Source organism: Triturus cristatus, chromosome 7 (genome assembly GCF_964204655.1).
Source record: "Triturus cristatus chromosome 7, aTriCri1.1, whole genome shotgun sequence".
Classification (NCBI taxonomy): Eukaryota; Metazoa; Chordata; class Amphibia; order Caudata; family Salamandridae; genus Triturus; species Triturus cristatus.
Genome location: NC_140590.1, coordinates 537,004,304 through 537,020,654, shown reverse-complemented (window position 1 = coordinate 537,020,654; position 16,351 = coordinate 537,004,304). Strand labels below are relative to the sequence as shown.

At 47.5% G+C, this 16,351-nt stretch overlaps 1 protein-coding gene across 4 annotated transcripts in view; it reads right to left on the bottom strand.

Annotated features, from left to right (window-relative positions):
• The window catches only part of RNF157 (ring finger protein 157), a 534,437-nt gene that overhangs the window by 267,732 nt on the left and 250,354 nt on the right, over positions 1 to 16,351 (bottom strand). For all 4 annotated transcript variants that reach the window (XM_085616934.1, XM_085616937.1, XM_085616935.1 and 1 more), the window contains exon 11: positions 10,040 to 10,152. In XM_085616934.1, the coding sequence (XP_085473060.1) occupies positions 10,040 to 10,152 (113 nt within the window). The remainder of the gene's footprint in view (positions 1 to 10,039; positions 10,153 to 16,351) is intronic.

Sequence of the window (16,351 nt, the reverse complement as noted above, 5' to 3'; positions counted from 1 at the left end):
GCTTTATCGGACGATACACAATCAGTAGTTTCCGTCCATTTTGTTCTCAAGTCAGCGAGTGGGACAGGCGCCTGCGCCAGAATACCAATGTACAACCATTTGATAAGGTGACGCCCCTCACCCATATAGTATAGTGTACGAACTAGTTCATGTGGTGGAGGCTCTTGCCGCTGAGGAGCCCAAGTCTTTTTTACGTAGTGCAACACCGTGGCGTGTGTTAAGTAAAGGTCTCCTGGTTCACCTGTGGCTTGTACGAAATTGTCATGGTCAAGGAGGGTGTTGTCATTAAAGAAAAACCCAACCGTGTCAACACCAACCTCCGACCAGGCCTGTAGTCTTGCCCTCGTGAGTCTGCCACCAGGGGTTGGTAGCCCCAGTAGTGGGATGTTTCCAGCGTAGGGAGTCACGCCTGATGTATAGAGCAGTGATTTTTTCCAACACTGGAGTGCCGTCTTGAGAAGTGGTGACGCAAGCGGGGGAATTTTGCCTTTCGGCAACTGTAGTGTGTGTAACAACCGTTGATCTATGTCCCGATTTGTATAGCCTATTTCTTGCAGATTTCTACCCGCCGTCCAATAGGACAGCCATTGGAGCTGACAGGCATAATAGTAGGCTCTAAAGTCAGTGGCGGTGACGTACAGCACTAATTGCCCTCTTCAAATTGCCATAGAGTTGATCTGCATATGACCTATATATATATTATCTACTGGTGGTCGCCAGTAGATAGTTATAGTTAGGACCGATTTTCCATAGGAAATTCGCAACATTCTATTCCCAATAACTTTGGCGCCGATTGACGAATCTTCGCAAAATTTTCAAAACTCGTGGGGCGCTCCGGTCCGCACCTATCTTGAAAGTTTCAGGGTGATTCGTCAAGCGGGGTCCGAGAAAAAAGTGGGGTCCGAAAACGTGTTTTCCCCATGCAATTTTCAATAGAAAACTTTAGACACGGCTATAGCCCGAACTGCTGATTGGAATTACACCAAATTTGGCTAAGAGGTAGTTCTTGGTTCAGAAAGAATCCTTTTTGTTAAATGGTGTAAATCCGTTCAGTAGTTGCTGAGAAAATCAAAAGTAAAAACACATATATATCTTGGGCCGCGCAGGATCCGCGCACCCTCCCGATCACGAGCTTTATGCTACTTGGCTGTCAACACTCCAAACCAGGAAGTGTTGGCAGCCATCTTGTGCCTCGGTAGAACCGAGGCACAAGAAAACAGAAAAAGTAATGCGCAAAACGCAAAAAGGGGGCAGGCTAGAAACACCCTGACCCCTAGACCTGCTCAGGGGGTCCCACAAGGACCCCCCAGGGCCCAAAAAAGCATTTAAAAAAAAAATAAAATGGCGAGATGCTCGCACCCAGCGTGAATTTCGGCCGAAATTTTTAAAAAAACCAAACGCGGGCTCCCGCGCTTCGTAAATATTTAGCCCCCGGGTGGGCCAAATCCCTGGGGCCCGAAGGGGCCCCCCAGCCCCAGGGACCGCCACCCCCAGGGCTTTTCAAACATAATTGCGGGGGGGGCTCAACGTCCCCCCGCCACCCCCCGGGGCTTCTTAATTTAATTTTGGGGGGCCTCTAAAGCCCCCCCAAGCCCCGGGAACCACCACCCCCCGGGGCTCCACTTAATTGTTATTGCCGGGGGGCACACTGACCACCCACAGCCCCGGGGACCACCACCCCCCAGGGCTTTGTAAGTTGTGGGAGGGGGGCCGCGCAGCCCCCCTCGTGGAGCCTTGTCATGGCCCTGTGGTCCGCCACCCCCCAGGGCCGGCTCCTGCAGTGTCCCGGGGTGCCCACCCCCGGGACACTGTAGTTTGCTATGGCAGTGCGGGAGCCTCGCGGCTCCCGCCCTGCCATAGCAAACTTGGTTTGGATTTTGAACGAGAGAGCAGGAAACCTGCTCTCTCTTTCAAAATGCAAACCAAATTGCTTTTCCACACGGGGAGCCGCATCTTAGCAGCTCCCCATGGGGAAAAGCAATGCCAGCTCCCGAGGGACGCGGGGAGCCGGCGGGACCGTGGGGTGATAGGGGACCCCTCCACGGTCCCCAACGGAGAGGGCCAGCCGGGGGGATGGGGTCCCCGGGGCTACAAGTGACCCGGGAGGGGGGCCACGTGCCCCCCACCCCAAAATGTTTACAAATAAATAAAAATCAAAGGCCGGTCCCGGGTGATGGGGTTCCCGGGGCCATAAGTGGCTGGAGGAGGGGGGCAAAGCAGCCCCCCTCATAAAGAATTAAAAAAATAAAAATAAAAGGCCATGCCCCGGGGGATGGGGTCCCCGGGGCCGATTAAGGCCAAAGTTTCCAAGTGGGGACCGGGGTAGGCAGTCTGCGCCATGTAAGAGTAATCTCCAGGGGGTTATGGTCGGAGAAAGTCTTGGCTAGATATGTGGCGTAGGTGATTTGGGCCATGACACTAAGGGAGCCAAGGAATCTGCCAATCCTAGTGTGGAGTTGGTGTACTGGTGAGAAAAAGGAGCATTCTCTATTTATTGGGTACAGGGGTCTCCATACATCACTCAGTTCCCACCCAGTCATCCAGTCACGCAGGGCCTCAGCCTGTTTTAGGGCACCTGATCGAAGCAGAGGAGGGTGTGATCGGTCTAGCCCAATGTCAATTACGGAGTTGCAGTCTCCTGCTAATAGCCACGGATATGTATCCCATCCAGTCAGCACCGAGCTCAGTTTGTGAAAATATTTGTCTTGGTCAAAGTTTGGGGCGTAAATGCTACCTAAGACCACTGGTAGGCCGTCTAGTGTTCCCCGCAGCAGTATGTATCTACCTTGATCATCAGTGCGTCGTTCCAGTTCAGTAAAGGGGACTCTGTGCCTAACCCAAATGGTCGACCCTCTTGCAAAGGCCGAATAATTAGTAGAGAATGTTTGACCTCTCCATTTCTTGCAAACTTTCACCGCTTCTGAGTCAGTGAGGTGCAATTCTTGTAGGAAAACTATTTGCGCTTTGAGTCTAAGGAATTGCGCATGAACCCTATGCCTTTTATGTACTGAACCAAGCCCACATACATTCCAGGAGAGTAAATTATGTGGTGGAGTTGTATTGCATACGTCATTAGTGTAATCAGCGCTCCCCCTAACTTGGAACCAGTTTCCTGTCGCGGGCCAGAAATCCATTATCCCTATCAAACTAGTAATACTCGGCTCAGCCATTGAACTGTGTTGGGCCAAACAGTGAACAAAAACATACAAGTAGTGTAATACAGTGCGTTAGCTTTGTGGTGGGTAGTTGCGACCATCTGTCATGCTACTTGCATTTACACAATAGCTTTAGAAGCTCAACGGAACCCGGGGGGTATTTTATTTCTCTAGTAGAGCTAATCGCCTTTTGGTGCTACATACTAGAAAGGGAAGAGTGTAGTGTTGTGCCACATATTTACCTAACAGGTAGTGGCACAACAGTAGTGCGTTATACATTTTAGGCATCTGGCACATTTAGTGTTCGAGATGATTGGCACCAGGAATTCACATATATACGTCAGTTGACCTTGTTTGGCCTTCGTGTTACAGGTTTCAACATGAGAGTGGTACATAAAGGAAAAGGATACATTTAGTCAAGGGGGTCATGCGCCTCCTGCCCCTCGCGGCCTGGTGGTCAATACTGTAGTTCAATCTGGTCCGTTCATCCTATCAAATCGTCTGCTGTCTGAGGCATCACTGATGGGAACAGGGTGATGCTGCGCTCAGAGTCCGACTGTATGCTGCTATCCTCTGAGGAGTCTGTTGCGATCTGGAGGTTGTCATCCCTGAAGGAGTGTGCCACTGCCAGTGCCTCTGTCTTGCTATGCAAAGCCTGTCTGTGTGTAGTGCTGGTGGCAGCCTGTTTGTGTGGTCCCCTAGCGTTGCGACGAGATCTGTGGCCCCGGGTTCGTGTGGGGCTATTGGCCAGGTTTCGGGACGAGGTACCAGAGCTAGGGACTGGGTTCATTACTTCAGTCCACTCCTCTGCATTCTCCGGGCTGTAGAACAAATAGGTTTTTTGGTCGTAAATTATTTTTAAACGGGACGGGAATAGCAGAGCGTATTTGAGTTGTAAGGCACGCAGCTTTTTCTTCACTGCCTGAAAGGAAGACCGCTGGGGTTGCAACATCACTGTATAATCGGGGTAAAGAGATATCCGATAATTTTCAAATTTGATCTGAGTCTGTTCCCGCGCTTTTTGTAGCAACACATCTCAATCTCTGTAGTTCAGTATTTTAACTATTAAGGGTCGTGGTGGCATTCCAGCTTTCGGCGCTCCAGTAGGGATTCGGTGGGCTCTCTCCATGCAGAAATAGGGCGAGAGGCCCTCCAGGCCACATGTTCCCGAAACCAGCATTCCATGTATTCAGCAGTCTTGGGGCCCTCCCTGCGCTCCGGAAGCCCAATGACTCATATATTGTTCCGGCGGTTCCTGCCCTCTGCGTCCTTAATCTGGTCCTGTAATCCATTGATTTGTTGCTGCAGTTGTTGTATATGCGTTGCATGCTTATTGACTTGAGGTTCAATGTTGCTTAGAGTTTTCTCACGTGAGCGCGCTGTGTCTGCGGGTTTCACGTGGTTCGCACGAAGGAGCGTGAAGCCAGTTGTAAGCGAACCAATCTGCTGTTCTATTGCTTTCCGGGAGTCTGACTTCCTGCAGGATCAGATCCAGCTTGAATGGAGATATCACTGAGGAGTTGGAGGGAATGGTGCCTGGTGATGGGGGCCTGGCTGTAGCTTCGGGGTCCTCCGCAGGGTTTCCCGTAGTGGGGTTTGTGTCCAGGGTTTTCCCTTTAACCCGCCCCATTTCATGTGCTGGTACAACCTTCAGGTGCTGGGTAAGTGTCTAAGTGTTAGGCGTCTAGGAGGTGCCCCCCCTGTGTTGTAGTTGAGTCAGGAGTGGTCTCTAGAGTATGTGCTCGTAGCCAAACAGAGAAATTGGATGCAGGCACTTCCAGCGCAGTGGCAGTGCTGCCAGGTTGACAAAATATCAGCTATAGTCGTGTAATGTAGTCTAAGGTGGGGCAGGTTACCAACAGACTTGTATGCAGACTCAGTGGTCCAATGTTGCTGGTGTGTACAGAACTCAGCGGTGCTCCGTGGGCCTGGCAGAGGTATGGGCTTAACCATGTATCTTCATTCACTCCTGGTCTGGCCAGACAACCGCCCTTTTCGGAAGGGTGGGGGGAGAGAGAGAATCAGTAGGCCAGTCCCGGCGTAGGCGGTGCCAATAGCGGTGCGCGAGTAGCCATCCAGTGCCAGCACCAGTTTACACCATGCAGAGGATCCTGCCACGGGGAAATAATGGAAGTCAGGCAGCAGGAGGAAAGCGGCAAAAGCACTGATAATATACACAATCCTACCTCCAGGTTACACCGGAGGATGGGCCCCGCATTGCACACAGCTCGGCCAGAGTCCCAAGGCAATGGTGCGCTACGGGGTGTTGTGCAGTTCTAGTGCCCAGAGCGTCGTCTCATCCAAGCAGTGCGCCCGGGTCGTCCACAAGCATCAGCGATCCACGCTGCAGTCAGTGTGCGGCAGCCTCTGTCTCGCGAGCCTCCTGCAGCACACAAGTAAGCACGCCGGATGGACGGGGCCCAGACTATCCGTGGTGCCGGCCGCATCCGCAACATCCCACGCCGCCGGAGGCCTCAGTCCCACACGCCGGGTCAGGTAGCTCTGTAGAGCGGCGTCCCACGTCTCACAAACCAGGTCAGGCAAGGACAAGTCCACCAGGAGTCGAAATTCACAGCCGCTCTGCACACCGCACCCCTTCAGCGAAGAGGGCGGTCTCACACAGGGCCCAGCACTCTGCGCGAAGCGTCCGTACTCACCGGGGGTCAGCATCAGTCATCTCTGCAGGTCGCATAGTGCTCGCTGTGGTGCACGATTTCATACGCACTCCGCTGCCCTGCTACCCCGGCTCCCCCGGCTCAGCCAGACACCAGCAGCCAGACGAAGTCAGCTACAAGGTCATGGGTAGACAGCATCTCCGGGAGCAGGCAGGAAGCGCATTGCAGCAGCGCTGATATTTTCAGGGCAGTTAGGCCGCAGCGTCTGCAGCTCCCGTCATGTGTGGTTTCACAGCGATGCTGATGTTCCAGGTGGGGAAAATCAGGCAGTCTTTCTTCCCAGGCACTTAACAGCAGTGGTGCTGCGATTAAACGTTTGAAGCGCACTCTGCCCGGCGATGTTGCAGGATTATTCCCCCGGGGTGCGGAGCCTCCCTAAATCAAGTCCGCCATCTTAGGCGGCTAGCCACACCCTCCCCATCTTGCCTTCTTGACCTTAGGTATTGTCAGCAACTTTAAATGTTGAGACTTTAAAGGTCTCCTGGGAGTGTAGGGGATGAGACGTTGCCAAATGAGAAGAGGACCTTTTCCGTGTGGTGCCCGATGGGCCATGCACAGAGCCTTGAAATGAATTATTTTCTGCACTGAAAGCCAGTGCAGGGCAGCCAAGGCTGGGGTAGCTGAGTGGTGTTTTGGAAGTCTATGAAGAATTTGTGCAGCAGCATTCTGGAATACCTGTAGTCTTCTTATGACATACTTGGGACTTCCCAAGAAGAGGGAGTTTCCATAGTCATGACGAGAGTTGATCAATCCCTGTATGACCACTCTACACGATGTTAGTGGAAGCCATTGAATGACTTTCCTTAGGATTCTCAGCAGTCCAAAGCATGTAGCTGATTCTTGGTTCAAGTTTTGATTGAAAGCTTATAGTCTAACCAAAAAGCTGGACTTTTTACTGCATGGGGAGGGCTGCGGATGCTCTCCAAGGTATTCTGACCAAGCTAGTTCATTCCACCGTGAGAGGTTATCGCCAAAAACCAACACCTCAGTTTTTTTCGCCATTAAGCTTAGGTCTACTGTCGGACATCCAGTCTGTGACCTGTTTTAGACATGAATTTAGTTGTGAGGATGTCTGCCCGGTTTCTGAAGGAAGGGCTATGTTCAGCTGCAGGTCACTGGCATATGATACAAGTGGCCTCCCATGTGCTTGCACTATTTTTGCCAGGGGAGAATGTATAGATTAAAAAGTGTGGGACTTAGAGAACAGCCCTCTGAAAGTTCTCTTTTCCAGGAAAGCTGCAAGACAGTTAAAGGCGAAGAACAATGTTCATTGCAACTAATGGTCACACTTGTGCTGCTACACTCGGTTTCTGTGTGTGAGTCGAGTAAAGGTTAAAGTTCCACTGAATACTTGCTACTAATGCAGGCAAGCCCTACCACTTCAAAGTTTACTAGCGGCCATTACTTACGATGCTATCACTGTTGCTGATAGGAGTGGGTTGTTTCTGGTCAACCCTTCTCTAGTTTGTTGCTTCCTGAAGGAAGCCCTTCCAGAAGGAACCTATTACTTTAGCAGTCTCCTATCTTTTTTTATTTTCTCAAAGAGGGTGTCAACCAGAGATTCGAACAGGCACTCCGTGTCAAATGGCAAGTTGACAAAGTTGCACCTCAAGCTAGAACCAGGACGCATGGAGCCAGGAGTGGCACCGGAGGATGATAGAGGTGTTCATTCCACTGGCTGCTGTATCAGCTAATTGTAGGACACACCTTATAACAGCGTTCTTGAACACGCTCATTACCCCTTTAACAATATTGTTCAAGAAGTGCTGTAGGAGCCCCTCCAGCTCCTCGCAGTGAGCCCTATAGAAACAGAGGAGACCTATAGAATTGGCAATGCATCAATGCATAGTAACACACACTGCCACTCTCTTCTCTCTCCCTGTAGTATCAATCCCCTTGTTCACCTTGTCATGAGGCAGAGCATCGCCCATGGCCTGCGCTGCTGCCCTTTTCCTAGCAATGGTGACAACTAGGGAAACTGAGGGGGAACATGAACCCCTGATGTAGAGCGGGTCAGAGGGGGCTGACTTGTACTTCTTTTCTATACAAGATGCGACTACTTGGGATTTAATAGGGTCCTTGAAAATCTCAGGGGCAACTATCATGCACTTGAGTATTGGAAGGTAGTGAACAGAACGCTCCGTGTGTGAGAGCGTCTCCATTAAAAAAACGTCCTCCTCAGTGTTGATGTAGAGGTACACCTTATGGTAGACAGTCGCACATCGAATAACGCTGTGGAGTCATCTGGCGGTGAGGCCCTGACTGGGATCGGAAATAGGGGCTAGGACTACCCATGTTGGAGTAGGACTCCAGTGACCCCTGAGGAGAAGTTAGAAGAGCTGAGGGCAGAGGCGGTGGTGGTGGTGGAGGTGAAGGTGGAGACGGTGGTGGTGGTGGAGGTGATGTAAGAGGAGGAGGAGGAGGGAGAGTAGAAGCTTTGTCCTTAGGCTTCTTGGAGGAGCAGGAGAGGCACAGGACTGACCAGAGGCGGGACTTCCTCGAAAGCAAGTCTTCGCTTCTTTGGCAGGGTCTTCCCTGAGACTGAGATTTTGCCTGTGTGCTGGAGGATGATGATGACCCTCCTCTGCTTTCGTCCAGCTCTTGCTGGAATCTCCAGAGTATTGAGCTTTCCTCAATGTTGTAAGCAGGGGGGCTTCGGAGCCAAAATCGGTGACTGCTGCTTCAACACGGATTGAGTTTTTGGCCTCAATCGTGGAGTGGTATATGTATAACTGTACCGGAATCAAAAGCCTATTTGTACTATATTGGAAATGGATTACTTTCCCGTACGATGTAAAAGTTCAATAAAAATATTCATAAAAAAAAAAAAGAGTGGTCAGCTTCGGTGGTTCGACACTGATCAGCAACCTCTGGCTCGAGGCTGGATGAGGTTCGAAGCCCCTGCAAGGTCTTTCCTCAGCTCTAAGGTCTTGCTGTGATGTCGACCAGCAATCAAAGGTTGTGGCATATCAAAAGGTGGCAGGGGCTTAGGCACAGGGTTGATGCCCATCCCACAGCGAGACCGTGCTCAGCTCTGACATGTGTACATTTCTGGGTTTTGAGAAAGGCTTGAGGATCGACAGTACTCACACAAGGCGTGGTCTTCCAAAGAGGACCTGAGACGACCGGGGTAAATGAAGCAAACTCAGGTGCCTCTTCTTTCCGAAGTTCCTCCTCCTCTGACTCCGAGACACTGAAATCTATGATCTCTGGACTGGGCTGGCGTGTTAGGAGGGCAGGTGTCTCACCAGACTCCTCTTCTTTGGCGCTGAGATGGTCAGCATAACTGAAGATATCCAGCGTATCCAAGGAAGATTTTGACATTCTGTTGTGGGCCCACCATATATCTTGCAAGAGGGCACAGAGTTTTCTTGCTGAGGAACACTGAAAAGGAGTTGCCCCGGCTCTCGTCATGCTCCGACGAGAGGCAAAGATTGTAGACGGGGTGGAGATTGGCCCAGGGGTATTTAGAATGGCACTGCAGGCATCTTCAGGAGAGTAGCCGTTCCATCACCTAGATAGCGCCTTCATTCTCTGAAATTTGACTGGAACACACAATGGCCTGGTTGCTTGACAAGTGGTTAAAGGAGCAGAATAGGTGCTGTAAGAAGGAAGAAGTGCATCGAGGAGTCTTTTCGCAACAGGATGGAATGCAATGAACTCAGAGTAACAACGGAGACTGACGAAGTTATCGAGACCAGGTGCAACGCTGCTTCTGGTTGAAAACCGATGGTGAAGAAAAACAATCTAACAAAGTAGTCAGTGCCTGTGCACGTCCACGACCGGAGGAGTCATTGAGACCTTGTGACACGAAAACTGGATTGGAAGGAAAAACTACTTGAAAACATCTGAGCCCAACACTAAATTTGCAGGAGTATTCAGAGCATGTGTATCTACAGCCAGACATGGTACAAACAATATTTTGTTTGACACCTTAACAGTGCAGATAGCTGAAGAACATGTGTAAAACAGTAGCCATTAGAAAGAAACATTTAGCAACTGGCTACCTCGAAGAATCTAATGGAGATGCATCATTTCCCAAATTCACAAATCACATTTATAATGGTCTTTTTCCATACATGATGTATAAGAAGAGATTATGTGTCCCTAAACCTGGTCAATACATCGCAGGCATACTACTGTCCAAGGGGTTCCCAGAGAAACACATGCTTACAGTGTGGTCCCTCTACACAAACAAACTATACTCACTGAGTGTTCTTCAGAATCAGAAGTCTGAGAGGTAATAAGTGGATTAAAACTTGTTGGAGACAGCGGATCAGTCTTCTTCCTCATTGCCCGAATCTGGAGCAGGGCTCGAAATGCTGTAGAAAGACCGAGAAAGAGTAAAAAGATTACTCTGGGGCATGAAAAATACAGGGAAGAAAGCAAGAAGGGAGAGGAGGATGAGAAAAAGGGTTATGGAGATGGGAGAACTATATGTGGAAAAATAGCATGAAATTGGTAGGAAGGGGAAAATAGAGAGGAAGAATTCTAGGGTGAAAGAAATGTAATGAGTGGGTGAACGAAAAGAAAAAAAGAAAAAATGCAAGGGGGAACATGATAATACGGTATTGCTTCAACGTTTTTCAAATGCACTATCGGGGGCTGCGAGAAATGCAGTAAAGGAAGAGAGTCATTTTTACATGCATAAACATCTTTTGTAGTAATATATTTGTAAAATGATTTAGTTTCAATTTTATGGTGGTTTACAATGTTTACACTCACTCCTCAGCTACTCTTATTACAATATCAACTATTTTCCTGACTACCAACCAAAGGATGGAGGCGCGTTGGGTTTAAAATATTAACTGTTTCCTGATTACCTACCAAAGGATGGAGGCTCTTTGGGTCTTTCTTCTACTTAAACTAAATGTAACACCTTTGTGGCCCACCTATTGATGCTGACACTGCCCCCTATCCTAGCCTTGACTATATTTCTTCTCCTGTAAAGTCCATTCCAGCACCAGTAAAGCCCACCCCCACCATAATGCCTACTCGAACACCCACTGACCTCTGTTACAGAAATGGTAGAAATTAGCATCCAACCTGCAAGAAGGATTAAGAAGTTGGGGTCAAACTGCAATGAGGCTGTAGGTCTACAACACAAGAGCAGAGGACACAGAGTAGGATAAGCCGAAGTAAGGGATATTAGATTTACTAGAAAGTGCATGTATGGTCTGCTTTCTTTCTGTCTGCTCATATCCACCTTTCCTTTCTACAGAAGTCTAGGATGTATAGACCTACAGGCCAGGGCATTGACCATTTTTGCAGAACAAATAAGCAAACAAAATTGGAGCATAATATTGTGTGGCCCTGCTTTCTATGCATATCTGCTGGATTCTAGATCTCCTGTGCTTAGCTCCATGTTGTGTCATGCAGTGGTATTTTTGGACAGCTCTTTCATTCTAGGGGACTTTAAAAGGATTCTCAGGTCAGTCCGCCACCCTTACACCTGCCCAATCTTCAGCAGCTTCATTTTCTGTGGATATGTTGTCTTGCCATCCAATCTAGATCTCAGCTGGCGTTTCCTCTGGTGGCTGAGGTTAACATCTTCCTTTGTGCTTCTCTGCCTTACACTGGTTCTTCCTTCAGAACCTTGTTTACAATAATTATGACCAGGTTAAAGCAGGACTGCACCCTGGCTCCCACATTTATCTGGCCAATGTATTCTCTAAAATTGGTAATGTCAACTGCTGCTCCCCCAAATTAGATGGGCGGAAAATCCCCATTGTTGCATATGTCTTTGATCTAGTTAGAATGGATAAGACTCTCACAGAGCTAAAATTATGTCTTGATTTCATGGCCCAATATTGTAAAGATGACAGATTAAAGATGAAATTAACAAAAACCAAATATGATTTTTGATAAATTGCCCTTAAAATTCTCCTGAAAGGAGGGTGCATGATCTGTGGCCAGACGAGTATAGCGTCCACCCAATGAGCTCAACTCATAAGCTTCATGGCCTTGCCAAAATCAGCCTCTTTCAGCCATGCCTCGCTACTGAAGGTGCCACTATGGAACAGCAGGAGCACACTGTGTAAGATGCTGCAACTCCGAGCCGGACAGGGGGAGCCGCCAAAAGGTGTTCCATAGAGGTGGCGTGGTGCAAACTAGCGCAGAACTCGCACAGTGCCACCTCTTCACACGGTCTCCCAGTGAGGAGCCGATATCCCATAGTGGCAGGAAAAGCGAGCAGGAAAGCACTGCAAAGAGTGGATTTCCAGCTCGCTTTTTGTTTTTGGAGGCCTTTAAAAGCAAAAGTCCATTATGGGGTGTGAAAACACACTAGGACTTTGGCAATAGTCTCAGCAGGCTTGTTTGTTGGAGGAGGGGTTTGGTGGGGAGGGCTCAGAAGTGCCTCCTAGGTAGTAGTAGTTCTGGGCACATGGCTTGCTCCTTACCACCCCACAAAGTGAATCTTTTCTTAAGGCTGACAGTTCTGCTAGCGCCAACCGTCACAGGGCCTGTAGTCCACCAGGAAAATAAAAATGAGGCCACCCTCGATTCGACAGGGCACCTGATGAAGATGAGATCACTCGCACGTAGCTCCTTGTGGGGTGCATTTCAACCAGCCTCTACTGCAGCGCTGATTCTTGGGCCATGATTTTCGAAAAAGGTTAAAGACACCATCTCCCGATTATTCCAGGAGAACAATACCTGCAAGGTATCCTAGAATACACTCTGGGTCGCCTTTAAGGCAGTATTTCAGGGACGCTGCATAGCAGAAAGGGCAAACCAACACTGTCATGGCAAATGCAAATTCTATAGAGACTCTCCAGAAACAGAATAAAAAAACCTTAAAAAAAAAAAAAAAAAAAATATTGGGTCAGATGAATGAAGGCCTATATTTGCGATTTCCTAATTGCGAATCCCTGCGATTCGCAATTAGGAAATCGCAAAACGGCATGCATGAAAGTGTTCTGAACATTTTCTGGGATTCCTAAGGGATCACAATTGAGCTACCTCATGAATATTAATGAGGTAGGTCGCAATTTGCAACCCCCTAGGAATCGCAAAAATCACATGGATGGTGGCCTGCTGGAGTCAGCAGACCACCATGTCCGTGATTGCTTTTAAATAAAGCAATCTATTGTTTTCCTTTCATTTTTAGGTCTCGCCTAGCGACACAGCGCATGTGCTGCTCGTCTTGGCGAGATCTATTGTCGTCGGTTTCTCTGCCGAAGGGGAACAGGAGATGTGCACGCGTACGGACAGGAGATGTGCACTCCGTACGCGGGCACATCTCTTGTCCCCGCATAGGGCTGGCGTTCTACACAGCGCACGCATGGCGTGTTTTCAATTTCCCTCCCTGGAGCGCAGGAGGCCGTCTCAATATTTTGAGCTCACTGGGAGGACTTACGCGCGCACGCTGCATCACATCTATGTTTTCAGGGCATTATAAATCGAATTGCAGTAATGAACTGCCAGTCGTCCTCTTCTCTTCTCCGCAGGTGATTCAGGACACTTAATTTCTGTCAGAACTGACATGAACGGAGATATTGGACTTGGCAGGGAGTTTTACTTTTAAAACTAACCCCCACCAGGTAGAAAGATGGTAGTTGTATATCTTGTGCATGCGAACAAAGCTAGAGGTGCTCTGGTGCTGCTTCTGCGGCACTAACTGTTCGATGGTTTGCCGAATTAAAGCCAACGCCGTCCCTAACATTCAATCGTGTGCCCATTTTTATACGAAAAATATAGTTCATATTTGTATGCCAATCAGTAAACAAGCATTTACAAAACCAATCAACCTTGCTTTGCCACAGCTTGTTTCTTGGTCCTGTTGTTCAGTGTTGTCCCTTCCTACCTGCTCCCTTCTTCAGTGCCGCCCACCCCGAGAGGCACTCTGTCCCCTCCCGGCCTCTCACTACAGTTTAAAACCGCTCTAGCAACCGCGCTCTAGTAACTCCTCTCCAGGGGGCATTATCGCATCGCTCTGACGTCACAAACCATAGGTTTCGCTATCTCGGAGAGGTCGGAAGACTGTCGGCTAGATAGCGGCTGCGTGAAAAATAAGCCCAACTCCCGCTGAAATATATCATCAAACAAACTACTGCCCATGGAACGACAACGACGTCTTCATGTGTTCAATGTTGCAATAAGAAGACTTTTGAATTTAGAGGATAGTCCTCTGAAATCAAATGGAAGTATCCAATGAACCTCGCGTCTTGCACAAATTAGGCTGTCACATGGAAGCTCCGAAACGAGAACAGGAGTTGGCATAGCCAATAGGACTGTCCTTGGCAAGCTGGTGCAACAGATTTTTTAAATTATTTTTTACAAGCATAGCAGAGAAAAAAAATTAGAAAAAAACCATTCTGCTACCAAAGCGTCATATACTAGGAATACGCACACGAAAGTGCGATAGCGTTTTTATCAGAAGTGTGGGAGTGATGGGTGGTAAAACAATGTGTGGATCCCCACGGACTCTGGATCTTTTACCCAAATAAATGTGCTTAAAAATGCATGTTTTTTACCAAAGTTTTAGGTTTCAGGGGCCCGAGAGTAAGACAACATTCTGGGATCCACACGAGGCACACAACCCTGGAGTTACTGGGGGGCAGTTTTATATACATACATATCACACAAACTATTTAAACATTTGCAATGCAACAAGTATCGCATTTACGTGAGTTTCAGCTATTGGCATTGTAAATGACCATGTCTTTTATTTATGTTTTGGTTTTTGAAACATAAATAAAACGCATTGTCATTTCCAACGCAAATCGCTTAAACTCGTGTAAATGCGAGTCCTATTGCATTGCAAATGCTTGTTTAAGAGCAGGCAGTGGTCCCTTGGACCACTGCCGGTCTTAAAAAAATGCTTTTACAAAAATTCACAAAGGGGAAGGGGTCCCTTGGGGACCCATTCCCATATGCGAATGGGTTGCCACCTACTTAAAGTAGGTGGTAAAATGCAAATGTTTTGCGGCCACATTTCGGTCACAAAACATTCCAACATACCGATGCGATTCGGTATTAGGAAGGGACGCCCTAAACACGCCCCTTCCTAACAGCAAATAGCAAAATAGGGTTTGCTGCAGCTGAGAAGCATTTTTTAAATGCGCAAACAGGACGATTCTACAAATCGGCCCATTTACGAAGGCAAAAATGCTAGATTCATGTGCCCCTTAGAGTCTTAGAATCCTTAAAGGTCCTATGAAAGGTTATAGCCCTCAGAGGACAAATTGGACTATTGACAACAGAGAAACCAAAAGAAGTATTTCTTTGCCTTAAAGAGCGATTATATGAGCATGCAAATAAAACTAGGTCACTTCTGGTCAAACGTCTACAGACAGCTTTGATACATATCCCCTCGCTTCTAGGCGCAAATGTTGTTATTCTCAATAAAAATGAGGAAAACTTAAATCATTTCATGCACTCTATATAAATCTTTACATGGGAGAACCAGTTGGCTTGACTTGAACAAGGTCGGGGTTGTTATAGCTTTTGCAAATCATCAGAAGAGGTTACCAGGGCTAAACATGAACTCCGTCCCAACAAATCACCAGGATCTGATGGCTTTGCCAATAGATTTTATAAACCGTTTTAATTCAAATTAAATCTCCTCCCTTAGGACCAACATATGACTTTCTCGCTACCACATATTCTAGTTTATCCTATCCCTCAAAAGATATGTCACATAAAGCACAGTATCATTATTTAAGCCAAAATTATGGTGGTCTGGAGTTTGGTTGCACCAAAGTCAATTTGTCACATATTTGTAAAGGGTGATGGATCTTTAAAGCACTCTTTATGCTTACATCAATGTCTTCTCTCTATGGGGAAAAGATTTTTGAAGCATATGTTCAACGCATACTCTATTTGTATGGTTGAATTGGCAATTCTTTTTACCCTTTAAGGACTTTCAAACAGAACTGCAGTTGCTTTGAAAAAACAATTATTCATAAATTTCAATTCTTCAGCTCTGCAATAACAGTGGTTAGTAATGGAGACCGTTTAGAGTGGATATGCAAGGGCCCATCACTATTGCAAGATGTATTAGTTTTTTAAATTTATTATTTTAGGGTCACTTGAATTACGAGTCAGTGGAGGACCAAATGTTGCTACAGGCTGACAAAATTAAACAGCAATAAAAAGCAAATTAAGTAACATAATGAAACAATTTGTAACAGTATTATTTTGTCATTTAAAGAACAATTAATTCTGTCTGGGCAAAGCCAATAGGTTGTTTGGAAAAGTTAAGCAGCTTTTTTCAAAGTTCAAAAATCCTGCATGCTACATTGCATGTGTTCCTAATGAGAGGCCCTTGTGATGCTGATTGATACTCCATAATGCATCACACATTAGCTTGAGAATATGATTGTATTTTTGTACCCATCTACTTCTGTGTGCGGAGGCAAGTACCTTAGGACTTCTACAACCGGTCAGAAAGCATGGGTGGGTTATATGAATCTGCAGCTTTCCAACCCCTTGAACTATTGCTACAGGTGTGTAATTGGCTTCTTCTAAAGCAAATATTGGTTATTGATTCACTTACTGGGTACAGATTAACTGGTA